This window comes from Rousettus aegyptiacus, unplaced genomic scaffold (assembly GCF_014176215.1).
Source record: "Rousettus aegyptiacus isolate mRouAeg1 unplaced genomic scaffold, mRouAeg1.p scaffold_m13_p_1, whole genome shotgun sequence".
In the NCBI taxonomy this organism is placed as follows: domain Eukaryota; kingdom Metazoa; phylum Chordata; class Mammalia; order Chiroptera; family Pteropodidae; genus Rousettus; species Rousettus aegyptiacus.
In genome coordinates, this window is record NW_023416284.1 from 27,544,473 (window position 1) to 27,560,545 (window position 16,073).

The 16,073-nt window shown below is 53.4% G+C and overlaps 1 protein-coding gene across 1 annotated transcript; it reads right to left on the reverse strand.

Moving 5' to 3' along the window:
• Positions 1-2,984: 2,984 nt before the first annotated feature.
• On the reverse strand, positions 2,985-10,312 carry CLDN19 (claudin 19). The gene is made up of 5 exons (XM_016139983.2): positions 9,798-10,312; positions 8,502-8,666; positions 8,318-8,402; positions 6,391-6,543; positions 2,985-5,608 (listed from the first exon to the last, which is right to left on the reverse strand). The coding sequence occupies exons 1-5, from the start codon at positions 10,183-10,185 to the stop codon at positions 5,563-5,565; spliced, it is 837 nt and encodes a 278-aa protein (XP_015995469.1). The 5' UTR covers positions 10,186-10,312; the 3' UTR covers positions 2,985-5,562.
• Positions 10,313-16,073: the final 5,761 nt, after the last annotated feature.

The following is a 16,073-nucleotide window of genomic DNA, read 5'->3' on the forward strand; positions in this document are numbered from 1 at the left end:
ACTGAAGGGGGCGGGGCATGTCAGCCCAGAATTCTATACCCAGTGAAAATATCTTTGAAATGTGAGCGTAAAATAGACATAAGTGAGCCCAAAGCTTTCCATCACCATCTTGAGAGACATCTATGTTTGCTTGGATTTCAAGTGCCCTCTGAGAATAGCAGCTTCTCAGTGTTCTAGATTTTCCTTAGACATTTTTTTTTACTTTCTATCTTGAAATAATTTCAAACTTGAGAGAAAATTTGCAAGAATATTTCAAAGAATTTCTGTATGCCCTTCACTTAGATTGCCATTTAATATTATGCTGCAAATATTTGCGTTGTAACTTCATATGTATCTATGAATATTTTTTCCGATGCCTCATTATCCTCTTACTACTTCAGTGCATATTTCCTAAAATATAGGGACACTATCTACAAAACCACAGTAAACTGTCAAGTTCAAGAAATTAACTTTGATGCAGTACTACCATCTAAACCACTGATACCATTCAAATTTCACTGATTGTCCCAAGAATGTCCTTTATAGGTCCAGAATCCAATCTAGGATCACTCATTGTATTTGGTTGTAATATCTCTAATCTCTCAGGAATAGCTCCTCAGTCTTTCCTTGTCTTTCATAATGTTGAGAGTTTTGAAGAGTGCAAGCAGTTATATTGTACAATAATCTCAATTTGGATTTTTCTGTCTTGTCATAAGTAGATTCCATTTATGTACCTCTAGCAAGAATATCAAACGAATGCTGTGTTCTCCGCACTGTATCAAGGGACACACAATTTTGACTTGTCCCATTATCAATGCTGTTAACTCATCACTTGATTAAGATATGTCTCTTATGTTCCACCACTGTAAAAAAATATTTTGTACTTACTAGTTAATAAATTATTCATATTAGTTGGCATTTTACTGTAGAGCTTTTTCTTCCCCACTTATTTAATTATTCATATCAGTATGGACTTTATTCAGGATTCTTGTTTTTATTCACTGAGTTAAAATTCATTACTGTCATTATTTATTTTGACGCTCAATTTTCTCAGCTAAAGACAGTGAGAACGCCTTTAATCAGTATTCACTTTCTGGAATGTAAATATACTCCAAGCTTATTTTCTACTTTCCTTACCTCAGCACTCACATCAGCCATTTCTCCATGGAGCTCTGGTACCTTTTCATGGAGAATTGTATCCAGAAATCACCACTACTGGGGTGTCATTGCTTCTAGGCCTTTCTAGGGGATAGAGCTCATTGATATATGTATGTGTATGTGTGTGTATATATATCTCACATGTATATACACACAACTATAACTTTTAATATTTATATATATTAAAAGCCAGGTGTTCATCCAGATACCTCCAATTCCAACCCAACACCATAGAATTTATTCTAGCCTTCCCCGTTTGCACCTTCGTATATTGATTCTCTGACCATGAGAGGACCGGCTCCCGTTATCTTTGGTACATTTACTTATTTGTTCACTCCTGTTGTACGCAACCAATCTCAGCCCCTGCCAGACAAGGACTCCTGAGTTTTGTGGTACCTATATGGGCCACCATGTGTCGGAGAGGGTGAGGGAGTGCTTTGCAGGTTTTCACTTAGGGATTCCATAGCATCATGTCAACCTCTTAATGCTTTGAAGCTTCTCCCAACATTTTTAGTTGTTTTCAACAGGAGTTGTCCAGAATAAAATTGCCTGCAGTTTCTCATAAACTGAGCTATTATTTTTATGTGCTCTAGGAGGAGAAAATTCAGGAAGCTCAACTCTGTTCATTCTTTATTTCCAGTCTTACCTGCATCAGGTTTAGTTGGGGCTCCCCCTGAATTTTTCCAACTCTAGACAAAATCATAAGTTGACCCACTTTCAATATACCTACTATGCAAATGATGGAAAATAAGAGGGTTCAATTGAAATCTCATCTAGAAAAGGAGAGGTGCCACGCAGCTCCCACTAGCATAGGTCTACGTTTCCCAAATCCAGTGTGTGCAAATCACCTGGAGATCATGCTAACATGCTGAATCTGTTTCACTTGGTCTGGGATGAGTCCTGAGATCTCATATTTCCAACAAATTTCCCAGTGACGTGACACTGCCTTGAGTAGCAAGTCTGTAAAGCAGTGGTCCCCAACCATTTGGGCACTAGAAACCGGTTCTCCTATGAGAATCTAATGTCTGAGGTGGAGCTGAGGCGGTGTTGCTAGCGCTGGGGAGAGGCTGCAAATACAGATGAAGCTTCACTCCCTTGCCCGCTGCTTACTTGCTATATGGCCCAGTTTCTAACAGGCTACGGACCAGTACCGATCTGCAGCTTGGAGGTTGAGAATCCCTGCTCTAAAGTGTTCACGTTTATTCAGGTGACCAGCAAGGATACATTAAATATACAACCAGCAAAACTTGAAGGGATTTTAAACCTTTAATTTCATTTACAGATGTCTACACAGAGTGAACCCCTAAGTACCACTGGTCACCAGTCATAACTTCCCCCACCCCTGACCTTTTCATTCTTAGAGTATTTTAAAGCAAATCCAGCCATTATGTCCGTGTGCACCTCTAACAGATAGAGGCTTAAAGAAAAAATAACCATAGTGTCATCATCACAAAATGAATAGTACATAGAACATAGAATTAACCATCATTACTTGACAGCATCTAATAGTCCATACCCATATTATGTAGGCAATAGATGCGTCCCCTGGCCAGCTACTCCAGTACCCTGAGTTCACTCCCCTTAGTTACCTGGGCACTCCTTAGGGCTGGGCACACAGGTATATTCCTCCCAGAACCATATTCTGCCAATTTCATTCTCTAGGGACCAATGTTTGCTAATAAACAACGGCAGAAGTTTTAGGATCATGACTTTTGGCCCACCTTCTAGGTCTCCACCCAATCCTCTAGTTTTGAGCCTGGGTCAATAAACAGGAGCCCAGCCATGAGGCCTGGGAAGTTGGCCCTGCCGCAGGAAGCAGCCCTGGCGACCTTGATATAGACATTTGAAAGATGTTCCTTCAGGAGAGGCTTGGTAGGGTGAGGGGGTGGTGGTACAGACAGGCCTCCCAAACTCTTCTAGCCTAAACCCCTCCCACTTCTCCCAGACATCTTCCCATTGCCAGCACCTCACTGCATTGTTAATCTGTGTGTTAACTGGGTTGTATGTGGTGATCTGACTCTCCATCTCCCTGGTCCCTGGCTATAGGCAGAAAGGGCTTCCTTTCACGAAGGATCACACTGAATCTTGTTGCTGCCCTACTGTCAGGCCCACTCGCTGGCAGTGAGCTTGTCTCTCATAGCCTATCCCTGAAATCCATAAGAAGCAGACAGCTCATTCTATCCCAACATCTTCCTACCAAGTCCTATGACCACTTGGTTTTAGCCTTTTTCTAATAAGACCCAGAAGTTTAAACCTTGGATATACCACTTACAAGTAACTGGATACACCACTTAAAAGAACACTTGTAAAACACCTCTCATGCGTAACATTTGTGAATCCTTTACTGTCAGCGCTTAAAACCCCGTCCTATATCGTGGATCAAGGAAGACAGATTTGAGCCTTGCCTCTTTTTGCCAGTTGACTTGCACATAAAGCTCCTTTCTTTTCTTAAAAGCTGGTGCCATACATAGTATTGGCTTCTATGCATATCAGGTAGTAGACCCTTGTTCAGTAATAGTCTTAAGCCTATGATAGACTCTGAACCTCAAGAGATGACAGTTTTCCTGGACAACTGCTTCATAACCAGATAGCAAGGGATGCCAAACCCCCAGCCTGGGGCAGGGACATCGAGCCTGTGCCCCACATCCCATCCTGCTTAGCTGGCACCCACAACAGAAGCCTCACTGTGACAGTTTCCAGGTTCCAAATTTGGTGTGAGGGTACCTTTGACTATAGGTAACAAAAACCAAACTCAAAATTGTCTCAGCAAAAGGGGGCATATTTATTGGGATAATGTGGGAATCTCAGGGAACAGCCTGGTCTCAGGAAAGGTAGAAGGAGGCAGAGCTGCTTCTCAGCTTCCTTGCCTCTTGTAGGGTGGCTTTTTCCCTCTGAGACCCCCTTCAAAGTACTGAGAAATGTAGCCCCAACTTCAGGCCTCAGTGCTGACCACACATTGCAGTCCCTTGGGAGCTGCCTGAACTCAGACCAGTCCCAGGCCGATTTAAGTTGGGATGTGTCAAATACATACCCAGGGGTGAAAACAGCTGACTTATAGCTCAGGCCCCCAGAGGGACTTTCGTAGTTCTCATTCATAATTGGGAGGAGAGGGTCAGGGCTCTGCTAAACACATTTAGGATCAGGTGTCTACCCCTCTGGCCAGAGGCTGGACAGGCCCCACGAAACAGCCACGCCTGAGGCTTCCCACAGGTGTGTGGCAGCTGCCAGGCCAGAGCACCAGGCCAGTTATCCTCCAGCAGCTCTTCTCTCCTCCCATCCCCCCTGCCCCGCCGAGGTGCCCCCAACAGTCATCTTGTCTGACTTCACCTCTCAGAGGCAAGCTTGTGAACGCTGAGCTATGTCCTTGGGATCTGTGATCTGCTGGGAGATGTGGTCAGAAGATGGTGGAGGAAGCCAGAACGGAACTGGCTGAGGAGGGTGTAGGGAAGGCAAGAGGCAGTCACGGTCAGCTCTTTCCAGTTGAGAGAGTGGTCAGAGAGCGACTCAGGGTCCAGGGAGGACATGTAGGGTGGGAGAGGTCTGAGCATGAGAGGAGGAGCTGATCTGGGTTCATTTTCTCGATATTCCTCTAAGGATGTCACCCCCAACCCCCGTCTAGACTAAAGGGGTGGTTACCTGTACTTCGAAACCAAAAGCCCCTCTGGCTCTGAGAGCACCTCTGTATGAGGATGGAGCTCCAGCCACAGTTTCAGGTAGCCTCAGGCCGCCCCCTCCCTCCCCTGGTTCTAGGAGCAAGATGTAGCAGGCAGGATGCAGCAGGCCCCAACAGACTGGAGAGGAGGCATTGTGGTGGGTGTGGAAAAGGGGCAGTATTGGTGTGGGAGCAGAGCTGGAGCTTCCAGCCTTGCTTAGGACAGTCCTAATGTCTGAAAAGTCCTAACATCCTTCCCCTAGTCCCTTCTCCTCTTAGCGAGTGCCTGAAGGTTTTCCCTCAGCTCAGCTCTGATCCTCAGAAGCCAGCTGGAGGGCCTCCCGGGGACTTTCCCTTCTCCCAGGAGGGCTCCCAGGGGCAAGCAAAGCAACCTGGATGGGGGTTTTGTCTCTCTCTAGACCAGGTGCTCCCTGATCCCAGGGCTGACTCCCAGCGCTGGGCCAGGCCTCAGGGTGGGTCCTGGTACTAACCCAAGCCACGCTGGGGAGGTTACTGGGCAGGGGGCAGGAGCCCTGATCAGCCTTGATGTGCTGTGTAACCCACCCTGGACCTCTGTCTCCCCATCTTTATGCCCAACAAACTCAGGGACCAGCTCTGACCTCTCTGAGCCAGGCTCCACCCTAGCCGCGCCAGGAATGGATCAAATGACACCACACTTGGGGCTGGATGTTCACTTCTCTTTCCAAAAAATACCACACACACACACAGTCTAGGTGTGGCAGGGGACCAGGGTCAGGCTAGGGACCTGGACATTATACACCCAGGGTACCCTTGGCGGAGGCAGACAATTTAACTGGTCTGAAAGTCAAAAGAGAGGAGAGCTGGTTAGTGGAGTGAGCAGCAGTGGGGCAAATGGGGGTGGGGGGCAGGGGCTGTGGGGTTCAGGCCCAGGGACCAGCCACAGGGTCATACCTGGGCCCTCACAGCAGCACTGCCTGGGGCCCGTTCCCAGGGGTGATGCGGTCCAGCCTAGACTTCTCTGTGGGTGTCCCCGCAGGGCCGGGCATGCTGGAAGAGGCTGAGACCTGAACTCAGTCAGAGACAATGGGGCCAAGCCTCTTGGTCTCTCTGAACCTGTTTCCTCGTGTGTAATGTGGGGACATTTGTCATCCTGACACTGCCTCCTTCATCAGGTGGTTGTGAGGAGCCCGTGGGCCTGGGGAGGCCAAGGGCTCTGGCCACCCCAGGGCATGGGCCCCAAGGTTCATCTTTACTGCTGTGTCCCCAGGGCCCAGCAGAGTGGACACTCGTGTAGCCCTTCAGTGAGTAAATAAGCCACTGGTAAAAGGGCCGGCACCTGGGCTGGTGTGGGAAAGCACGTTGGTGCCATGAGGCTGTGCGGACAGGTCCGTGCCCGCACCTGTGTGTGCACCTGTGGGCTGGGGCCCGCCTCTGGCCTCTCGGAGTGTCTGAGTCTGGGTCTCAGAGCAAGGGGAGGTGCCTATGTTGGGGACAAACTGCTGAAAGTCCTAACCGAGCTTGGGGAGACACCCTGTGCCCCACTGGCCCTGGCTGGAGTGCGGCAGGGGCCAGCAGAGTGCTGAGTGGGAGACCATTGGCCAGGGCGGGCTCAGACGTACTCTCGGGCGGCAGCCGACGGGCCAGGCCGGTAGGGCTGTGGGCTGCTGTTGGCTCTCTCAGGCTCCGGGCACGTGCAGCAGAGGAAGGAGCCCCCCAGAATGGCCAGGCCAGCAGAGGCCCAGCCCACAAACAAGGCTGGGCCAAACTCGTACCTATAAGGTGTAGAGAGTATGCCATCAGATGTGGCTGCAAACCCAGACCACCCCAGTCTTTCTCAGGGGCTCTGTAGCCTCGGCCTTTGCAGAGGGTGGGCAGAGTGTGGGGAGCTGAGGTTACGGGGGAAGGGGGATTCTCAGAAGTTTCCTCAGCCTCTCTGTATAAGTTGGGAAGAAGGCTCATCCTTCCTCTGCCCCCACCCCAGCATGTCACCATCACTCGCGGTGACCCAGGCTCAGGGGGACCTGCTCTGTGCAATCTTGGGCCAGCGGATGGGGTCTGGGAGAGCCTGCAGGTCCCATGGGGAGGAGCAGGGCAATCCCTCTCATTTCTCTCATCTCAGTATAGTCCACAGAACTCCCAGCCGGGGCTCCCCACTGCCCTCTGGACAAGGTCAGACCCCTCCACCTGGCACTCCAGGCTCCCCACACATAGGCTCTGCTGGCCAGCCAGGCCCCTCTGCAGCGCCCTGAGTCTCCCCACCCCTGTGCCTTTGCACAAGGCGCCCCCTCCTGGACTGTCCCTTTCTGAGCCTCCCACACTCTTCCGCCTTCGGGGCTCAGCTCAGATGCCACCTCCTCTAAGGGACTTTCCTAGGCTCCTCTGTGCTCAGCTGCCTTGCGCTGACTCACTAGGTGACCGTTCAGTCCCTTGCTTGTCTGGCTCCCTGGGGAGGGCCTACAGGGCAGACAGCACCAGATCATTCGTTTTCCCAGGGCCCAGGGCTGGGTCTGCACACAGGCGACCTTAGGGAGTGTTGAAGGGATGAAAAGACAAGTGCCAGCCTGGCATCCCTGAGCTAAACTGCCTCCTGTTTGGCAGAGCTTCATGGCTAGAGCTGCCAGCTTTAAGGAACAAGCCTCACACCTGAGGTCTCTTTTCCCTCCCCTCTCCACACCTCTGTCTCCTCCAGGAAGCCCTCCTGATTGCTACAGCCAAGGCACCTTTTCTCATCCTCTCTCCTCACCAGGGCCCAAGGCCTGTTGCAATGTCTAGGGTTGACACTGTGCCATTCTCTGCTCCTGGCAGAGCTGAGAGGTGAGAGAAGAGCCAGGAGGGGCCCAGGCCCTTCATAGAACCCCCTATTTGGTTCTCTCACCCTTGGCCTTGCGCATTCTGACCTTTCTATCTTCTAAATCTCTCTGACCTACTCTCCACTGGCCCAAACCCTCTGCTCCAGACCTTTACAACAGCACCTTACTGGTCTTGCCCTCTCCTTACCATAGGTGGAGGGACTGTCAGCTGCTTCCTACCCCAGGCTAGGGAACAAAACCTTCCTATGGCTGCAAGGCCCTCCATGGTCTGTCCTATCTCTTCTCCAGCCTCATTCTCATCCCCTTCCTGCAAGAATAACAATAGCTCCACCCACCAGGGCCCAGGCCCTGCATTAAGTCCCTTACCTGAATATCTCATTGAACCCTCACAACTGCACTGGTCTTTGGGTCCTGTCTCCATTTTACAGGGAGGAAATCAAGCGCTGAGAGATTAAGGAACTAGCCTGTCACACAGCCAGCGAGAGCAGAGCCGGGATTTAAGCCCAGAGCCAGGGCACTTAGCTCCTGGGGGTGTCCTCCGCAGACCTTCTACCCCTTCAGAGGGCCCGGCACACCCTGCCTGGTTTCCTGCTCCAGAAAGGTTTTCAGTGAAGCACCTGGGGCCACGTACTGTTTTTCCTTCCAAGTGCCCTACAGGACAAAGGCCAGTGGCCCCAGAGGCGGTGGAGAAGGAGGCCTAGCCTATCCCTTGGCCTACGTCATGCCCGGCACTCACCTAGCATTGACAGGTGTGCTCGGGTTGAAGAATTCCTGGGTCACCAGGGTGGCATACCACGTGACAGCAGTCAAAGTGCAGAGCCCTAAGGACAAAGAAGGGGGTGCTCAGCTCTGCCCCCAGCTGGCCACCCAGGATGTGGCTACCATGGCCAAGATGATGGAGAAGGAGCCAGGGCACTCACCTGCCAGGAGGAAGAGGGCACCCCCAGAGATGGCGATGCGGCTCTTGGCAATGGGGTTACTGTCTCCAACCCGGGTGCACTTCATGCCAATGACACTGAGGACCATGGCCACGAAGCCCAGGAGCACCGCCACCACCATCAGGGCTCGTGCAGACTGGATGTGACCTGGGTGGGCGAAAGGGACTGAGCCAGTGGTGGGAGAAGTGGGCAGGTGAGGGGAGCCCAGGATGGGAGGGGCGGAGCAGGAGCTGGAAGTTCCCCCTGGGCTGCCACATGGGCAGGGGTGAGGGGGTAGTGAAGACAGGTGGGGCTGAGCTTCCCCCATAACCCCATTGTTCACTCCCCCTTGCAGGCTCCTCCGGGTGGTGTGTAGTGAGTGATCAGGCAGCTAGAGTTCTCTAATCCGCTGCGTTTTGGCTGGGGAGCAGCAGAGACAGCTTCTCCTGGGGCCTTTCAGATTTGGCAAAAGGGAGAGCTGAGGGCATCTGAGGCCCAGCTCAGCCCAGGTGGCCCTCAGGCAAGGATGCCTCCCCCACTGGCCATTCTGACTCTGCTCACCTTCCCCTCTGCCCATTGAGTCACCTACGGCAGCCATATAAGCCTGCTGCTCAGTAAGTCCTGGGCCTGGGGACAGCTCAGGGGAACTGAATCCCTGAGGGAGGTCAGATGACCTGCTAGGACCAGAGTGGCAGGGGTCATGCGATGGCAACCCCGCTCTGGCTTGTGATCCCTGGGTCAGCCACAAGCCAGGAACAGAGCTGCAGTGAGCCAGGGACAGAACTACCTGTTTACTAGCCAACTTATCGGGTTTACTTCCATTCCCAGGAGGAAGCGGAAAGGGACCTGCGTGCCCGAGCCCCTGTGTGTACACATGCATGTGCGTGTGTGCGTGTGTGTACCCGCATGCCGGCATGATTGTCTAGGCAGCAGGACTGGTGTGTGCGCACAAGCGTGTCTGCCTGTAGAGCGTGGGGAGAAGTGGAAGGGAGGGTCTTGACTGAACCTTTCTGAGTGCCAGACACTCATCTCACTTGACCCTCCCATCAGCCTATAAAAGTCATAGTATTCCCTTTACAGATGAGGACATAGGAACACAGAGAGGATCAGTGACTCCTTCAAGGTTACAGTGGCAGAGCTGGCCTGCCGTGGGGTACCGGGCTGTCCTAGATTTCTAAAAGTGTAGAGGGGCGGGGGGCTGGAGCGTGGAGCCCAGTGCAGATGGCAGAGTGTGGGAAAGCTTGCTCCAAACCTCCCCGCCCCACATCGCACCCCCAACCCAGCTGGCATGAGGCCTACCTTCCAGGGCGAGCAGCGAGTCGTAGAGCTTGCACTGCACCTGCCCGGTGCTCTGGGAGGCGCAGGACATCCAGAGCCCTTCGTAGAGGCCCACGGCGGTGATGATGGCGTCGCCAGCGTAGGAGGACTGCTTCCACTGCGGCAGGGCTGTGCTGGCGATGATGCCCACCCAGCCACCGAGGGCCAGGAAGTAGCCCAGGAGCTGGAGGCCAGAATTGGCCATGGCCCAGGGGAGGGGGCTGGGGGTCCCAGAGCTCAGGGCTGGGCCAGGGTCCCTGGAGGGGCTGAGGTCATGGCCAGGTGAGCAGAGCAGCTGGGCAGGGGGGTGGGGTGCAGCAGTGGTCAGAGATTGAGAAAAAGAGGTGCAGCCCAGCCAAGGCAGCAGCATAGGCAGCGGCTGGGGCTCTAGAATGCAGGGGGAGGCCCAGGCGCTGGCAAGGCCAGGGGCCCGCCCACAGCAGCTGCCTAAGCCAGGGCAGGGTCCCCAGCAAAGCTCCTGCCCAGCCCCCTACAGGGGCGGGGCCTTGGCCCAGGTGGGTGCCCCCTCCCCCACTCCACCCCGCCTCCACCCCCCTAGGAATAGAGAAGGGAGGGGCTGGGAGAAGGGACCCTGCTCGTCTTCAGGGTCCCTCCACAGGGAAAGCTGATGCCAGTGCCCTAAAATGCTAATTCCTACCCCAAGAACCAGCCCTGAGCTGACGACTTGGGTGTTGCCTGGCTGATCTGACCCTGGGGGCTTTCTCTGACTGTAGGACAGAAAGGAAATGGAATTCCAGTCTGCAGCAGGTAAGGCCTCAAGGTTGGACAGGGCTCTGAAGGCAGATATGGAGAGTGGACTGGCAAAAGGGTGTTAGGGAGAGGGGGTCCTGAGTACCTAGGAGCCATGTATATTCAAAACAGAGGAGGCCACACCAGCGAATACACACCCTGGGGTCTCTTTGAGATCTGCAGGGGCAGAAGAGGGGCCCCGTCAAGGCCGGGTCAGACTTGGCTGCCAGTCAACAAGGGTTCTGGCAGGGAGGTAGGAGATAGCACCAACCTTGCGGCATGAGCCTGAAGGAAGGCGGACTGCTCAGCCCGTTCGCTAATCCCCTGTTGGCTGGCTTAGCAGCTCCTGCTGGGGCTGGAGGCACTGGGCCTGGGCCCCAGCTCCAGAGCAGCCTGGAGGGGAGGGAGCCGTGGCCTCTGCACATTCCTGGGGTTCAGGCTTCCCCCTCCTGGTGCCCACCTCCCTCTTCTCTCTCCCATTCCAGCTGAGCCCTCTGGAGCAGGGGAATGTTTAACTCTCCTCCAGCTCATTAGCAATCCCCTCACGTTCAGTTCAGTTTGGCCATGGGTGCAGGGGGGATGTCACAACCCTGCTCCCCCTCCCCCCAACCCCCTCCCCTCCGCCCCTGGCTGTCCCCTTCGTCTCCAGAGGCCACTTGCTTTTACTGGACTGCACTGAGGAAAGGCAGAGTCCTGCTGCTGACTCCCCCCGTGCCCTGACTGACCCCCACCCTAGCCAGCTTCCTCCCCCACAGTCCTGGCCCTCCTCTGCAGGGACACGTCCCCAGCCTGCACCCTTGCATTCTTCACGTGGCTATGCAAACGAGAGGGTGCCAGGCACTGCTCAGACAATGGCTGCCCTGTGCGCCCGCCCAAGGCGTGGGCCCCTGGTATGGCCTAGAGCTTCAGCCAGTGGGAACTGGGGGAGCGGCCTGCCCTCTGAGGGGTCAGAGGTGAGTGCTTGCAGTTTTGGACACTGGAACCCCTGTGGCCCTTTCTGCTGTGAAGGCCAGAGCCACGTGGATCTGTGTAAAGGCTGGCCTGCTTCCTGGGAAGGTCTGCAAGTCCCCAACTTCAAACAGGGTCTAAATAGTTGTAGAGAAGTCAGTCCCGAGTTCAGATCCCTCATCTACCATAGTGAGACATTTACAATCAAGGGGAGCAAAGGACTCTCCTGGGGACTAGTGAGCACCCTCTCTTGCATTAATCATCTCACCTTCCCAGCATCCCTGCATGATGGGCAGTCCCTTCATTGACAAGGAGCTGAGGCTGAGGGAGGGAACTTACCCCAAGCTAGGAAACAGCTGGGGAAGCCTTCCCGTCAGGCCTGTGGGCTCCTGCCATGTTCACCCCCTACCCTGCCTTTCTCAGGAGGACGAAGGGGTGGGCAGTCACAGTGTGCTCCGTAGAAGTGAGTACTTCCACTCACGGCCTGAGTTGGCTATGCAGCCTGCACCTTCACCTCTAAGCAGGCCATCTGGTTTATGGAGTCATGATGGTCGATAGAGTTGGTCAATGTCTGAGGGAGGGCAGGGCACCCACACATGGAAGCCACTTGGCACAAGTCATTCCACACAGACCAGGCTCGCTTTCTCTCTGAGCTGGGTCTTGACACTATTCTCCCACCCTTCTCAGAGGCTCTCTCTATAAGGAAAACCCAGGGGTCATTCTGGTCCCAAGGAGCACATGGGGAAGGTCTCTGATCAGGCCTTGGAATCAAGACCACACAGAAAACGAGTGTCAAGCCACATAGGCTCTCAAGGCCATAGGCTGCTACCCCCTGTTGACAAATGAGAGCCAAAGAGGGGAAGTGAACTACTGAACCCAGGACCAAGGTCCCAGGGCTCTGAGGCCTTAGTCCTGCCCACACCTCCCTCCAGGGCACCCCCAGAGCTTCCCTCACACAAATGGCTAGAGTCCTTGGTGGTCCAGACTGATGTTCACATCTCTCTCTGAAGCCCTTCTGTTTATCCCTTCTCTTTGTTATTTGAGGCTTTGAGTCTGTTCTACCAAGACCTCTCCTACCCTATTGCCCTTCCATCACCAACTTTCCAAAGCCTTTTAGAAATCAGACCCTGGTCCTGGGGTGGAGCTCCCTAACCCGGTGCAGCTTCTCCACCCAGGGCTCCACCACCTCAATGCTCCCACCCCCCAGCCCCGGACCTCAGGCCTATGAGAGACCAGGTAAACTCTGGGCCCCACCCAGCCTCCATTAGGAGCTAACTGAAAAATGCCCTGGGGTGTCACACTTCATAGTTTAAAAAGTGCTTTCGCATACAGTATAAGAAGCTTAGGGTTCTAGGTTACCTCTCCACTGAAAGCTGTATGATAGATATTAGGCAAGTCCCTTAGCTTCTTCTGGCCTGATTCCTCAACTGAAAAGTAGGGCTAATATCACTTGCCCTGTTTGGTTCATGACAGTTTATAGGGATCAAATAATGGATGAGAAGTCCTTCTGGAAAACATAATATGCCTGAAGAAATGTGGCTAATGAAAGCTGTCCCCAAAAGATTCCCTTTTGGCTGGGACTCCCCTTTGTGTCCTCCTGTCCCAGCTATGGGTGGACTTCCTGCAGCTGAAGACCCACTACGCTTCCTGCCTGGCAGTGCCTGGAACAGAGTGGGCGCTAAATGGGTATGCGTTGATCATTGACTGACTGGCATGAGGATTACATGGTTTTGCCTCCCTCCCAGGGGAGCACTGGAGCCCTTTCCCGGTCCTCTCCCACTGCTAGTCAGGAGGGTCTGAGTCAGTTGGTTGATTTCCAGCACATTCTCTGCAGCCACCACCTGAAACGCTGGAGGCGGAGCTGATTTTATTTCCCCTAACCCAGAGCCTGCTGAACCACAAGCTCGAAATGGAGAGCGTTTGCCTCAGGCCACACAGCTAGAAAGCAGGACAGCCAGCAGTGCGGCCACCCCAGCCATCCCGCCTGTCCAGGAAGGGTCAGGGCCCAGATCTGGGATCCCGGAATGCGCTGCATATTTCCATCCGCGGTGCTTGGCCCAGTCTCGCCTCCTTCTCAAGGAGTATAAGCGCCTCGTGGCCCTACTACCAGCTTCGTTTCTGTGTCCCACGCCTAACCAAGGGTGGGGCACCTCTGTGGCATTCCTGGCTGTCTCGCCCTGCCCCATCCTCCTCCCTGAGCACAGGCTCTCCCAGTACCCCTGCTGAGAGTTCTGCCAGCCGCCTGGGATGCCAGAGACCATGGTCTACGTCCACATCTAACCGCTGTGTGCTGAGTGGCCTCCACCGCCCCACCAGTGCTCCCAAGGGCACTCCCTTCATCTCAAGCACACTTGCCCCGTGGCTGACATACTCTCGCACATGCATTACAAGCACAGACCGAGTAATCACAGCCCAGTCTCAGCCCGGACCCTGCCATCACCTCCAGCTTCCGGGTCGACTCACCCACCCTAATTGTATACACTTATCCTGGTCTTGTTGCTGTTGAAAACATTTGGCTTTCATGAGCTCAGCTGAGACTGTCTGCTATCTCCATGTGGTTAGAGCATGCGTTGAAATGGTGGAGCTCATCTGCCTTGATGTGGAAACTTCTGGAAGACCAGAATCAGGTGGATGTAGTTTTCTGTAATGCTGAGTAACTACTATGTGCTAAACATCACACCACGCACTTTATGAGTGTTCGTTCCCTCATGAAAACTCCCGAGCATCCTGAGAGGTCAGGACTGTGAACCCACGTCACTGGGGAGGAAATACACTTGGGGGTCACACAACTCTCAGGGATAGAAGTGGGAGTCTCGGCCACTGAGCACGTGGGCGAAGCTCATGCTCTTTCCACTGACGTGGTCCTCTCTCCATAGGGTGAATGAGTCACCAAACAGGACACAGGGTCATCGGTGACTAAAGGAGCAGAGACCATCTCTATGGGATCTTTCCCACGAGGATAACTCACACATGGTGCTGTCTTCCAGCGTAAAAAACCATTTCCTCACTTCACATTTCCCTTTAGCTCATCTCTCTGCCCCCAGGAAAAATGAAACTCCTGCGAAGAGCTGCCTATGCCCACGTCACATATCCTCCCCCCCTCACTCAAACTCACTCCAGCCCATCTTTCGTCCACACCACCTCCCCAAACGCATGTCTTGTTCTCACTGATCTCCACGTCACCAAATCCAAAAGTGTACTCTCAGCTCTTCCTTTGCTCAGCTGCCCAGCAGCATTTGACACCATCGTTCACTCCCTCCATGAAACACACCCATCGGCTTCCAGGACAACGTCCCCCTCGGGGCCCCCACTCATGGCTGGTCCCAATGTCCTCTGTTGTATCCCAGTGTCCTCTAGCATGTCGCCTCCAGCCAGGCTCAGTCTTCTGACTCTTCCTCCGTCTACTCCTGGCTTTGAACACCACCCACATGTCAATGATGACTCCCGAAGTCATGGTCCTACCCCCACCTCTCCCTGAACTTCCCACTCACATATCCAACTATTTGGTATTTCCACTTGGATACCTAAAGGGCTTCTCAATCTTAAGCATAACACGTGCAAAACCGAACATCACCGTCCCTCCTGCAGCCTTCCCCGTCACGGGAAGGGGGGCTCTATTTTTCCAACTGCTTAGACGAGAATCCTTCTTGCTGCTCCTTTTTCTCATGCCATCCAGTCCATCAGCAACTCCTGCTGGCTGTCCTTCAATAGATCCAGTAGCTGACCTTTTTCACTGCCAGCACCCTGATCCAAGCCACGACAGTGCTGCTCTCTCTGTCTCCATTCTCACGCCCATAGTCCATTCTTCACTGAGGCCTTTAAAATCTGTCAGTTGCCAGCGCCCCCTGCTCAAAACCCTCCAAGGGCTCCTGTTTCACTGAGTCAAAGCTCGAGTGTTCACGGTGGCCGTAGAGGCCCCCGAGACTGACCTCCTTGCTGCTCTCCTCGTCCTCCCTATGCCGCCACCCTGCCTCCTGGCTTTTCCTCTTCCCTGAAGGCCTGACTCGCTTTCTCTTCTACCTCAAAGGATTACGTGCACATATCCACACACACATACGCATGTGTACACACGTCTATGTGTTTATTACCTGTCTCCCCTACTAAAATATAAGCTCTACGAGGGTAGGGACTTGTTTTGTTTTCTACCACATTCTCAGCGCTGGCACCTAGCTGGTGCCCAATAAACAAACACTGGTTGATTGAATAAATGAGCAATGAGTGCGAATTTCCGAATTCACTACCCCACAACATCTCAAGCCCAGGAAGGGAGATGGGCTTGTGGCCTGAAGAACTGAATCTCCAGTTCTGCTCCTTCTCTGTCTCCTAGAGGTGTGTGTTGTCCTGCACCTGGAGGCCCTAAGGTATGTGGACTCAGGTCAGACGGCAGAGCAGGGCGCATGTGGCCGACAGGAGGGCGATGTGCCAGAGCACTGCTGACCAGCTGCTCCCTGCCAGAGAAGGATTAATAATAATCCCTACCATTCATCCAGAGCTTTCCAGTTTACAAAATGCTGTCATATCCGATATTGTATCTAGGCCATACAACTGCCTGCACAGTGG